General features: G+C 29.9%; 1 protein-coding gene across 1 annotated transcript; it reads left to right on the top strand.

Annotated features, from left to right (window-relative positions):
* Window positions 3280-14175, top strand: LOC105176841 (floral homeotic protein AGAMOUS). The gene is made up of 9 exons (XM_011099770.2): window positions 3280-3435; window positions 3586-3824; window positions 6877-6958; window positions 9274-9335; window positions 9427-9526; window positions 9645-9686; window positions 11807-11848; window positions 11936-12069; window positions 13974-14175. The coding sequence occupies exons 2-9, from the start codon at window positions 3595-3597 to the stop codon at window positions 13975-13977; spliced, it is 696 nt and encodes a 231-aa protein (XP_011098072.1). The 5' UTR covers window positions 3280-3435; window positions 3586-3594; the 3' UTR covers window positions 13978-14175.

Below are 14609 nucleotides of genomic sequence, written 5' to 3' on the forward strand. Positions count from 1 at the left end.
AAAAACATTTAGATATTATTATATTTTTAAAAAATATATTTAATAGAATTAATAAATTTAAATTTTGCATATACTCTCGGCTTGTGTAAGTGGGTTTCATTTTCTGTCTCTTTGATAGTTACTTTAAGTGTGCAAATGTCCATTTTACCTCTTTTTTGTCCTATAAATATATTTTAATAGATTATATATTATTACTTAAATTAAATTATGATTTAATCTAAATATATTTTGATAAGTTACATTTATTTATGGAATAAATTAATTAAGTTTCAAATCACCTACAAATATAAAATTTTAAAAATAAAATTTATATTGAAAATTCATAATAAAAAAATATAATATACTAAAATTCACTTTTTACATTCAAATATTTATATAGAATATAAATATAAATCAATTATTTCAACCTTTTTAAATTTAAATATTTATATCTTTAATTATTTTAATTATATATTTTTAGTTAAATTAAATATATGTTTTAATTATATAAATAAATTATATATTATTAATATATAGTTATATATTTTAATTATTTTATTTGTCTTTTATTTTTTTAAAAAATTAAAATAGTATTTTTTTCCCTCTTTCTTGCCTCCTCGCCGCCGGCCGCCATTGACTACGGTTATCCATCGCCCATCACCCTATGAAGTGGGATCATCGCTCAAACTAAGGGCGAGTAGCCCTTGATCTGTGTGATAGATGAGTGGTCGACGATCGGGGCCGACGCCTTTGAAACTGTGGTTGGTCCCCCCTTCTCGCTTCCCACGAGGTTCTGAAGGCGATGCATCGTCAATCATAGAGCTTTGGGGGGCACTGCATCGCAGTGATGCACCGCCGCCGTAGAGGTTTGGGAGGCGATGCATCGCCGCCCACCACAATGGCGGCGCCGTCCCTGCATCTATATATATATATTGTATAATTGTATATGTATAAATAAAAAATATATGTATAGTATATAGTATATACTTATATGTATAATTGTATATATATATATAAATAAATATATTTTAGATTACTTTAAATTTAGACTGTTCATATTTTTACTATTAGATCAAGGTTGTCATTGCAAAGTTACAATGGGTAATTTGATAAAAAGTTTTAACTTTCATTAATCCTATTTAACAGAAGGAGAGAATGTGCACAATTTTTAAAAACACAGAGGCTCTTTTTCCCACAGGGGAATTTTCAATTAAAATTTTAAAATACAAGCGAGTTTTATGCAATTTATCTTATTAAAATTGCCACTTCCATATCTAAATATTTTCTATTTCCTTTTATTTTTATAGCATTGTGGAACCAAAAATATAATGTAATTTTCTTTGAAATCAATCTTTAATGGAGAGAATGATAAAGGAGCCAATGGGCTAATAGGACTGAATAAAGTATGAACTGATCAAAATTTTGTATAATGTGGAACTAAAATTAAAATAAACACATCTTATTGTAGGACCCATGTAATTTTGCCACCATCAAAGACAAATCAGATATATGATGTACATGATTCGGTGTCGCTCAAACTCATGTTAATTACACGCACACATGACACGTCATTTTCATTTTTTTCAAATTTTTAGTGAAAAATATGTACTTTTAACTTTGGATAGATTTTTGTTTGAAATAAGAATAGATTTGAATTAGTCGATGAGATTGTAATTTATATTGGACCGTGGTGTTAAATTAGTATAATTCCAATGAGAATACGTATGCATCTGGTCCATGCAGCTTTTCGAATCGTTTTAGTTTCTTTGGTGTACTGCATCTGGAGGGCGAAGAATATGAGACGTTTCCAACAGATACAACGATAGCCGGAACAAGTGATAGAGCAAGTTATAATGCATATTAATAGTGATGAATAACTTCCGTCCCATTCAGATGTCTGGTTTATATAGGCTGCGGCGTATTTCTTGGCATTGAGGATTGATGAAGATGGATGCTTGTTGTACCTTGAACTCCCCTTTTTCAATTAACAAAATTTACGATTACAATATATATATATATATATATACATATATTTTCACTTTAGTTTGAAAAACTGGAAATAAAAACACCAAAAGATAGGTGTTTTCACATATATATAATATTAATTTTAGTTAAATAATAAAATTCCTTAGATATATAAGGATGAAAACTCAAGAGTATATATTAGGCCACATCAACAACTGGAAAATGTATTTCATAGTATACCATCCTATATATGTAAGAATATTTCCAAGAAAAGAAAAATGAAATGTTTTCTTTTGTTTTTCGTGAATTCCTCCCAAGCAACTTTACCAAAGTCTCATTCGATGCCATTAATAGTCACTTTCCTTATACCAAAATAAATAAATAGTCACTTTCCAAGTGAACTATCTCTTATCATCTCCCACTTTCCCCATACTTGATAAAATGAATTGTTGTTTTTGGGATTGTGAAAGCGGATACCTACACCCTCTTTTCTACACTCCACCCCACCCCACAACCAAAAAATAATAATAATAATTTTACCATGTTTTAAAAATTAGATCTCGACGAATTTATTGTGGCTATCCCCACTAAAGAAATCTAACTGTTACAAAATATTTCTTTCATCAAAACTCGTTTAAATATTACGCAACTAGATTAGCGTAAACTAATTATAGTTACAAATAAATAGTTATAGTAGATAGTCGTTACCGCAACTCTGCGATGTTTGGTCGCCTGTGGCTATAATATTTGTCACATTCCATAGCCACGAGAAAAAATATTTTTCTTAGTGGATGAGTTAAGTTTTTTCATCGTTTTTATCTAACCATGATTAATATTAATTATTTTCGACGGCTTTTTGTCTATAGCCATTAAAAATGTAGGTAATAATAATTTTTTTCCTAGTGGCTTTCGGAATTTTAGTCCTTTAATTTGTTAGGATTGTGAATTGATCCTTCATTTTGTTAGTTTCGCGATTTTAAGACTAATTTGATCAGAATTTCAAAGTTGGTCCAAGTGATACCATAATTCCTGTCAACTTGGAAAGTTCCAGCCGATTTCATCCTAAAGTTGAGAAATTAAAAACGGTGAATGACCATTTTACAACCCTAACAAATTACAGGACAAAAGAGCCAAATAACTACAATTACGGAACTAAAAATGCAATTAAGCCTAAACTGATCTATACATAAATATGATGCAAGAAATTAATGTAAATAAATATGGCAAAGGTACACAAGTATAATAAAGGTAAAATAACACAAGCAAAATTGTATAGTGTAGTTGGAGGGTCTATTTTCTGGCTATAAATACCTGCCTGCTGAAACAGCTCATTTCCATTTTCTGCAACTCTCCTGTCAACAAAACCAATCCAGAAAGCTCAAAATAACTCTTCCTGTTCACAACCATAAAATAGAGAGTGAATTATACAAGGAGGAAAGCAAGTTGTTGTTTGTTTCACTCTCTTCCTCCCCACCCCTACCCTAACTCCAGGTTAGAAATACATTGACACAGAATATCTTGCTTAGCATGTTTTGGATGATGCTAAATTTGTTTTCTGTTCTCCAAACACTCCCTAAATCAGGGTATTATCTTGATCAACTTTCCAGCACTAGTCATTTACGTTTGTTTTGCTTATTTCAGCTGTTGTCTATGGAGTTTCCTGATCAAGAATCCGAGTTCTCCAATTCGTTGAGGAAAAATGGAAGAGGGAAAATAGAGATCAAGCGGATCGAGAACACCACGAATCGACAAGTCACCTTCTGCAAACGCAGAGGTGGCCTACTGAAGAAGGCGTACGAGCTGTCCGTGCTGTGTGATGCTGAAGTTGCCCTTGTTGTCTTCTCAAGCCGTGGCAGGCTCTATGAGTATGCAAACAACAGGTTAAGGATCTTCAATTACTATTTCCTCAGAAAAGAAAAAAAGGGTTGTTTGTTTTCATTTTTTATCAGGGTCATCGTCCAACTTTTTAGTTTCTTGCTTTTTGTGTGTGTGTGTGTGTGTGGGAACCAAGAACAAAGTTTCTACACTTCATCTCTTCTTCTTCTGCCATGTTGTAGTGCTGCAAATTAGGCATAAGAAACATGAAGGGTTCTTCTTCTAGGTTAATTTGGCTTATTTTCTTGGTTCTTGCTGCTTGTCTTTTTCCTTTTATATGAGCTTTGCGTGTTTTTCGTTCTTTACGGTGATTCTTCTTAGTGCTATGTTTGATAATATACTTGGATCCAGATCTGTTGTAACTGATAGAAATAGAAGTGATGTAGTTACAGTAGTAGTAGTTCTCATGGCCCTGGAAGGTTAAGAAACTCTATATGGCATTCTTCAAAATCATCTCTCTCTCTCTCTCTCTCACACACACACACACACATGTCATCTGTCAGCCCAAGAAACTCTACTGCAAAGCTGTCGAGTTCCAATTAGCCCATTCCCTTCGTTTCATTGACTGTTCCTTAATACATGTCACCTCAACAAATCAATACCTGATCAGCACATAATTAGGGTTTTAAACCTCGGAAAGGTCTATGGTGTCATGACTAGACACTCACCAAGATTTCATTTTCAGGTTTGGCAAAAGACAAAATTATCTCAACACCAGAAGATGGGCACCTTTGATTTGGTTTGATCTTACCATTTCACCCTTCTGTTCACTGATATTAATTAGGGCATATGCTCCTATGATTAGGGTTTGAAATCCCAAGTTGCCTAAAATCGTGCCTGTTTCTTACCCACAGAATCCTAGGTCATGTCAGATGAGATTTTTCAGTTCTAACACTTAAAGACAAGGGAAAAGGGGTCTCCAACATGTCATGCTTCCCCATTAATTTCTGGGGTTTCTCTATCTTCCATCATTCTTCTGCCAAACTTTATTTATCTTTAAAGGTGAAAATTTTTTACCTTTTCAGTAATTTGCATTAGATTAGTCCTGCTAAGTTCTAAACTTTTTCCCCCTCTCTCCCACTCTTTGCCCTTTTGAAGCTAAAAAACTAAAGAAACTTACTGAATCAAAAGACAGAAGAGGGAAGCAGGAAAAATGAAATGAGACACCCCGAGGGAAGCAAATGAAATGAGACCCCCCCCCCCCCATCCCACCTCTCTGTGCTTCTACAAAAAGAAAAAGAGTTAGAAAGGAATTATTATTTTCTTCTCTTTTCCAAGAAATGAAAGTAAAAGAGTGGGAAAATTTGGGCTAAAAGCATTTTTTTTTTAATATAAGAAGCATTAGTACTGGTTCCCTAACTGCCCTCCAAGCAATTCGAACACATGACCAAAATTATAGGTACAAGGTGCTCTTGCCAACAAACCACCTTGTCTTGTCATGCTATAAGCATTTGTTACTGAAATAGAAAAATAAATTTCAGAAACTTAAGCTGAGGGTATAGAATACAGGAAAAGGGTTGATGAGATGTTACTAATTTGCATGGGAGAAAGAGTGCAAAAGTGGCTTTTCTATGGAATAGACACCTTCACTTGCTACACTTAACAGGAGAGATTTACACATGAACAATACATATATATATATATATATATAAATGTATATACATATACAAATTGATGTTCAGAGAGTAAAGTTTTATGTGTTTGAAATTCATAAAATTATTTGATCGAATTAAATCAATCACAAAGTAAGTGTACTATATTTTGTTATGTGATTGATCACCTTTCCTCGACTGCGCACCAATCACACTATAAATATATTACACTTGACATATAATTAATTCAAATTCAATGAAACACGTACTGCCTAGAATTTCCTATAAAAATTGTGGAAAAATGACTGCAAGAGGCAGAACCGATGAGAACAGTATCGGCATTTTGAATAAATCAAGGTGGGTAATAAGGTGCTGCAGCAGGGTATTAACCTTGTTTGAGGTAAGCGCGGAGGGTATCAACCTTGGGGTGGAAAAGAAAGGGGGGACACGTGGCGGGGTCCCAGAAAAAAGATGGGGTAACCAATCATATTGTGGGATCTTTTCGCCAGCGTGGGCAGAGGGCAGCCAATCAGTGGCTCGACAAAATTAAGGTTTGCTGACTGAAAGTGGGATGGATGTGTGTGTTTTCACTGTGATATTTCTGTGTAAGACTGAGAAACTTGTATTTTTATTTTATGTTTTCTTCAAAGGGTGTGAGACTGAGAAGCTGATTATACGTTTCCTGTGTGCATGTCTTGTGGAGTAATGAGGAGGGTTACCTCCTTTCACAAACCAAACCCTATTTATATACCTATCAAACTAAATCAATTACATGATAAGTGTGACACATTTGTTATGTGAGTGATCAATTTTTTCAAACTCCAATTTTGGTTTCGTCAAACTAAATCAATCACATCACAAGTGTGATACGATTGTTATATAATTGGTTCAAATTTGACTAAATTTAACTCAGGTTATAATTTTTCCTACAACCTAGCTAGCTGTAGAAGGTATTTGGATGAGATGAAAAGAAATGAAATTAGGATACTTCACCCAAAAAAAATGTTAAGTAATTTTATTCTTAACGAAATAAGGATACAAAATATTTGTTTAATTCAGGGGGAAATTAGTTTAGATTTGGTAATAAGTAATTATATATCTTAATCATAATAAATACATCGATTATGATTCAATTGCTAGTATATTTTTTATTAAGGACCGTCTATGGAGTAACTAAATTTGATTTTTTTTTAAAAATCATAATTAATCAATATTATTAACTATAGTCAAATAAAATCAATGAAATAATTTAAATTTTTATCACAGTTGATCAATATTTACACTGATTTTAACTATGCCCAAAACAGTTAATGCTTAATTTGTATTCAACATATTTATTTTAATTATTGCAAAAAATCATATCTTTTCTCTGAGTTACTTTTATACTTAAAGTGGAAAATAGATCAGCAAGACAGGAATATGGTTTATGATTATGATAATTAGGTTTAGTTCTATCCTGTTGCAGTGTTAGGGCTACTATTGACAGGTACAAGAAAGCAACTGCTGATTCCTCCAATTCTATGTCCACATCTGAAGCTAACACCCAAGTAAGTTTACTTTTTACCTTGAGTCACTGCATAAAATTTAGTTTATTCTGTATATCACAAATGAGAATGATTTAAAACTAGCTACCCATCTATGGAAAAAATTGTATTTTACGTCCGCACAAGTTAATCCATTGAGGTTATAATTTCATTATTTTTTAATACATCCCATTGTATGTATCTCATAACTCTAAAAGGCCTGTAGTTTAAAATTTTAATTCTGTTAAATTTCTAACGAAAACAGCACGTGCATGGCACGAGCTCCATTAAGTCTTGAGGGCAATTAAAGATATTTTCATTAGAAATTTAGTCGAACTAAGACTTTCGATTATAATTATAAATTTTTTGTAGCTATGAAATTGAATATGATGAGCGCAAAAATAATTGAATCAGAATTGCAAAGGGACTAACATGTGGGATGCAGAATGCAAGTCACCCCCATTGGCGCAAGAACATTAATTTCATCAAAATTGTTAAAAGAGAAATATATTTGAATACTCGAATTTCACCATTAATACCATTTTGATACTCGATTAGTATTTTTATTTATTTATTCTAGTATCTTTTAATATAATAACCATTTTAACCTTATATACTAAACATGAAAATAATTAATATACCAACAAAAAATTTACATAAATTTCAATTAATATATTTTTTCTTTGTTTCAACCAAACTTTCAAGTTTTACATTTAATTATTACTGGATTATAATATTTGCTTTTTTGTTATTTTCCACTAATTTTGTTTATTAATATTTATAGTTAATTATATTAAAAATTAAAATTCAAGACATATGTATTATTGCAAGTATTCAGTTTAATCTTTTAGGAAATTTTTAATATAAAATGTTAATTTTCAATCTTAGTTTAAGTTTTTCCAATTTTATTTTACTATCTCGATTAAATGCAAACACATATCTTTGATGATGATTAAAATACTTAATTAATTATGTCCTATATCTTTATATATTAGTTAATTAGAATAAAATTACTACTGGGAAACTATATCCTTGAGTCGACTTACTTGAGTATTATACAAGTTATTTAATAACGAATATTTTATAAATATTAAATGTAGTAAAAGCATAAAAAAGAATAAAACATAATAATCTCGACAACCAAATAATAAAATAAAATGGCTAACACAAAAAGATCAAATGTATTGTTTGATCTTTATGCCTAAAATTTTTTAAGTATATTTTAATTATTCTTTATCTTAAAATTTAAGTATCAGATCAGATGGTCGTCATTTAAAATTAATAGAAAAATAAATATAAGATATCAAACTGATAATTGTGATATATAGTCATATACCAATTGAGTCATTTATAATTATTTAGGTACGAAAGTGACATTAATTATAACAAAACTCACGCATTGCAATAAATCATATATATAAATTATTTTTCATCTCATATATTAGAGTTGGTATACTTTTCGTCTCATTAATTATAAAATTCTCCTTAATAGTTTTATACTTTCAAATCTATCATCAAATTTTGTTAATATTTTAACGAAAAATGACGTGCTAAGCCATGTATATATATGCAAGAACCTTTCACCAAAATCGCTAAGATCATATAATTAGTGTTTTTAGTATTATATGTTAGGGTTTGTTTTTTTTTCATTCCAATGATTATGGAATTTTTGTTAATTGTCTCATAAATTACAAAAAATTATAATTTGAGTTCTTTTATTAAATTTTATTAGTATTTTGACGAAAAAATCACATGATAAAGCCATCTATATATATATGCAAGAACCTTCATTCAAAATCATAAAAAGTCACCCTTATTCTCATCAACATAAAACTTCATGAGTCAATTACCAATTCTTGTAAAAAGAATATTAAAAACATAAAGAGATCATGAACTAGTAAAATAAAAATGGCAAAGTTACATTTCTGGTTATATAACTGTAAGTTATTAATTAGTATTTTTGGTTCTGTAACTTACTCCATTTACACATTTAGTCATTCTTTTTATGAATTTAGTCCTGAACATCTTACATTTGATCATTTTTGACAAATTTAGTCTTTTGTTGACAATTTTGGTCCTAAAGACCTATATGAGATCTATTATAGTGTGAAAAAGATCAAAATTGTCAATACGGGACTAAATTTACCAAAAAAGACCAAATATCATGTGTTGATTACTAAATTCATAAAAAAACAGGATTAAATGTGTAAATAGAACAAATTATAAGACCGAAAGGGCTAACGGCCTAAATTTGCCTATAGAAATCAGTAGAGAAAAGCACGTAGGTTCTAACAAATCCTTACATATCACCCTTCAAATTGTGATTTCATGTGTACCAGTTCTACCAGCAAGAAGCCACAAAGCTTCGACGTCTAATAAGAGAGATACAGACTTCAAACAGGTTAATGAATTTCGACAAAATTCATAAGAGTGTATATATATATATTTGTCTGCACACGTTCCACAAACTGATGATCATAACGACTCTGTAGACAAATTCTTGGAGACGGTGTTAGCAGTATGGCCTTAAGGGAACTGAAGAACATGGAAGGAAAACTGGAGAAAGCAATCAGCCGAGTCCGTTCCAAGAAGGTACTAAACGCAAACGTAAACGGCGTTTTTCCAGCTAATTTTGTATTTATATCTGTTCTCAGCAGCATGTAAGTTGATGACAAGTTTGAGATTTGAAACCTTGAATTCTTTTTACCAGAATGAGCTGTTGTTTGCAGAAATAGAGCTCATGCAGAAGAGGGTAAGTTTTTATTTTTCATACCCTAATCTCTTTTGTATCTCAATTAATTGGGAAAAGTATATTTTAGTTCGCTAAGTATGTCTAATTTTAATTTTAATTCGATAACTATGTCCATTTTTGTTTAGGTCCAATAACTTACGAAATTGCTCAATTTTAGTCTTTTGGCAGATTTTTGGATAATTTTACCCCTATGCAATTTTCGAAAGGCAGTTTTAGTCCATATGCACTCATAGGGGTAAAATTGTCCCAAAATCTGTCAGAGGACTAAAAATAAGCAATTTCGTAAGTTATTGAACCTAAATAAAAATGGACATAGTTATCAAACTAAAATTAAAATTAGGCATACTTAGCGGCTAAAATAATACTTTTCCCCAATTAATTTCCACTTCTTATGTATTTGGTTGCAATTCTTTGGCCTATAATGCTACAAAAAAAAATCAATACTGGCACTATTTGCGTACACTTAGGCTTTAGAGAAGTACTGATTTTTGTAGGAAAAATTGAAAATTGTAACAAAATTAAAAAGGAGTAGTATTTGTAAAAAAAAATAAAAAGCAAATTTGGGTAGTGTTTGTGGGGGAGGGGAATAGTACTTCTAAAACAAGCTTAATTGGTTAAAAATCATTTTATTTCTATATATGGAAAAGATACTATATCTGCTTGTATTTGTATTTATTGTTTGTTAATAATAATAATTTTTTCCAGAAAAATAAAGAATGTTATTTTGATTAGTATATTTTATATTTATTATTTTAAAAATACTAATAAAAAATTAAATATTTAATTTGATAATGCTCCCACTAAGTAATATAATTGTTGATTCAAATTGGCGTGACTGCAAAAAAAAAATATTAATTAATTAAAGCCATCATTTGTTTTATATGTTTTTAGTGATATAGGAATAATATAATTAGATAATACAGATAAAAATAAAAATTCTAACATATTAAATATGTGAAAGTATAATTTTGATCATTATTAAATTTTTAAAATTATTTAAAAACTTTAAATCAACTTTAAAATTGAATAAATCAACAAAAAAATAATAGGCCAGATTGCATATTCCGCTTCTTAAATGATACCATAACACCGAGCAAATATAGTTGTGGTACCAAATTGTAATAAAACTAGCAAAATAAATAAGTTTAAATATATTTTTTGTCCTGTAATTTTTGTGTTTAGCATTTTTATCTTTTCTCTTTATAGCCTTGTGAGATAGTCTTGTAACTTTTTGATATTTTACGATTTTGGTCTTTGCGGTGCTGGATTTTGCAAAAGTTGCCGAAATAAATCATGCGTCTCTTGTTATTTTGACATTTTTATCCTTTTATCTTTTTGGGTTAGAAAATGGTCCTATAAGTTTTTGAAAAATTTTGCAATTATTGTCCTTTCATTGTTGAATTTTGCAAAAATTGCCAGAATAAATCATGTGTCACCTCTCTTTTTCTTTTTTTTTTTCTTAACAGTTCATTCATATTGACAAAAGTGAACTAACCAGAACAAAAGCTCCAAATCAAATGAACCACGTGAGACGCACATGATTTATTCTGGCAACTCTTGCAAAATCTAGCATCGAAAGGATCAAAATTATGAAATGTCAAAAAGTTAGAGAATTCTTTTTCAATCCTAGAAAGATCAAGGATAACAATATCAAAAACTACCAAAATTATAGGATAAAAAATGTATTTAACTAAATTTTATTTTTTTATTCACAATATGACCTTCATACTACAAAGCGACACTAGAAAAATATGATTTTCTACTACAATTAAGTATTGTAGCCAAAAGAAGAAAACCACGACAAATACAAATCAACCACGGCTTCACAATAGCCATTAGCCGTTGTTTTTACAGGTACAGCCAAAACATTAGCCATGACAAATTTTTTGCTGTTGCTAAGAATCATTAAGAATATTGATTAATCATGGTAAAATTTAAGTTTTTACTTTGATTTTTTTTTTTAACCGTGGATGATAGTATTGGTTTAGCACAATTTTTAAACCGTTGTCATTTATAGTGCAGCGAAAACTCAATTTTTTTTTATAACAATATATATATATATATATATATATTATATACTTGTTAACTAATTACTTGGATGTATATATATATATTATCAGGAAGTAGAGGTGAACAACGCAAACATGTATCTTCGAGCTAAGGTGATGTTCATCTACTCAATGCCCAAATATTTCATATTGTGCGACAAATATTTGATATTTGACATGGAGATTGGTGGTATGGTGCAGATAGCAGAGAGTGAGAGAGCACAGCTGCCGATGACTTCACAACCTTACGATGTGCAGAACTTGCTTCCTGTCAATCTCCTTCAACCTAATGATCACCACTACTCTTGCCAGGACCAAACACCTCTCCAACTAGTGTAAGTTAATTCATTCCTGTTTTATAAGATTAGAATATTTTGGGGGGATAATTAAGATCCATTTATAAGAAAAAAGAGTTAATTTTGGAGGTCATTTGGTATTTTTGTTTTTTAATTTTTTAAAATATCATTTTGATCCCATATCCTTTTAGTTTTCGCAATTTTAGTTCCTTTTTTAACATGAGTTCATAATTCTTGCCAGAAAAACACATATGCTTCTTACGTGACATTTTAAGATTTGGATTTTTTTTGTTCAATTCTATCAGTATTTTGCCCTTTAACTTTTTAGGGTAGCATTTTCATCTTGCATTTTTTTTTTAAATTTTTGCAATTTTTAGTCTTTTTTTCACCAGTATTAACCCTTCTCACTCGTCGAGATGAACTTCGGCAAACAAAAGGATTAAAATCATGAAAATTAAAAAATACAAGATCAAAATGCTAGCTTAAAAAGTTTAAGGATAAAAACGTCAAATAATCTAAATTACGAAATTAAAAATGCATTTAATCCCAAAAAAAAAAGAAAAAAACTACGATTTTAATTTGTAGTATATATTTTGGTAGTCACAAGGAATTTATAATGTAGATCTTAATTGTAGGAGGTCTAAATATAAGTTTTCTAAAAGTGATGATTTTATTAATATATATGTATATATATCAAAATCTAAAGAAGTGTCCATGTAACGCTCCCTCTTTTATGGTCATATGAAAATTGAGGTTCTAATTCACTATAAAAAATATAATTTTTTTGTTAAAGCTAATTACAAGTGAAAAGTTGTAACAAATACTAACATGTTTGGTTTTATTTTTTAAAATTTTTCAACTTTCAGTTAAGAAATATGTGTTTAAAGTATTTCATTTTAAAATTTTCAACTTTCAATTGAAAATATGTGTTTTAAATTTTGCATAATTTTCGTGTTAAAATGATGAAAATATATATAAATTAGTTGACAATATTGTGTTTTATGTTATTCATTTCTGAAAGCGAAACCGAAACTGAAACTCTAGATATAATTAAAAATCATGATAAATATTAATTTCATTGACTTTTTATTTGACTGTGGTTGAACATAGTATTGATTTGCAATAAATTTTAAACTATGATCATTGATTTATAATTTAGAAACATTCATTTTTTTGTAGTAAATTTTTGGGTCGAAAAAAATAGTCTGAGGCCATTATTACATATTTTTTTCTTTTATATGTTAAGAGGAATGGATAGTCAGGTGAATACATATATGGCATTTTTGGTTTGGCAATGAAAGACTAATTTTAAAAAAATGACACATTGAAAACATTTGTGGTCGGAGATTGCAAAATTTTGTTAGAAAATGTCCCTGATTTATATTTTTCATGTGATACACATATGATATTTTCGGACGATAAAGGTTTTCAATATGTTATTTTCTTAAAAAACATTTATTTTTTATAGCCAAAATGATTTTTTTGTTGGATCATTTCTCGATTTATGCTTGTTATCCCTATGCAGGGGCCATGCTAATCTTCTCTGTGTTGTTCCAATTTTATCAAATGTTCCTGAAGGGACACCAAATGAATTTTAAATGAATCAAAAGGAGCACCTTCCCATATTTACAGGATGAAAATTGTAACTTTTCCTATAACGATACGTAGATAAAAATTTATGTATTTGGACTAAAACAATATAAAAAAACAGTGTTATTATTAAAATCGAAGCGCACAAATACACACGATCATACTTGTCATCATCTATATAGTTTTTACATGTTTATGAACTACAGTGCTTTATTTATACCATGTGAAAACTTACAAATACATCAATATCTCAAGGTGAATAATTGCTACATGTAGAGAAGTCAATTTGATTTACTCTGCAGTATGTGATGTATCCTAAATATGTGATGATATATTCCTTCCTGTTTATGCAGATAACAACTGAAAAGCCCAAGAAATCCTGAAGTTCAATCAGAAAGAGTGGATTAAGGGGATGTCCTAAAGAGTGCATTTTCAATGTAAAAAAACTAGTATTTGAGAACTCAAGATTCACAAAAAACTCAAGTATTGCAGATGTGGGAACTGTATCTATTATACTATTTATTAAAGGGAAGACCTCTAAAATACCTGTCACAATTGGTAAAGTGCTGATCGCGTAAAACGTTCGTAACTTTATCTATTTCATCCACAAACAACCGTTTTTTTTTTACAAATTAATTTTATTAAGAATTCATACTCACAAACATTTATATTTAATTCATTTTATTAGTTTTGATTAGTTCATTTTTAATTATGATTTCCTTCGATCTACATGTAGAAATGTATTCCACCAAAATCACGAGAATCCCTCTAAAGATATATATATATATATATATATATTGCACGATTATAATTTTCTTTTTTCTTTTTTCCTTGTTGTTTCATGGAAGGTTTTATATACCTATTTACACTTATTCCGCTATTTCGCCTTTGGAGCAAGTCCAAGCGAGGCTCAATGCCTCTACTCCAGCATTGAATCTAGCAACAGTGCCTACTGCCATCAATCTACTGCTAGGTGAGCAGCTTCGACT

This window comes from Sesamum indicum, linkage group LG14 (genome assembly GCF_000512975.1).
Source record: "Sesamum indicum cultivar Zhongzhi No. 13 linkage group LG14, S_indicum_v1.0, whole genome shotgun sequence".
NCBI lineage: Eukaryota > Viridiplantae > Streptophyta > Magnoliopsida > Lamiales > Pedaliaceae > Sesamum > Sesamum indicum.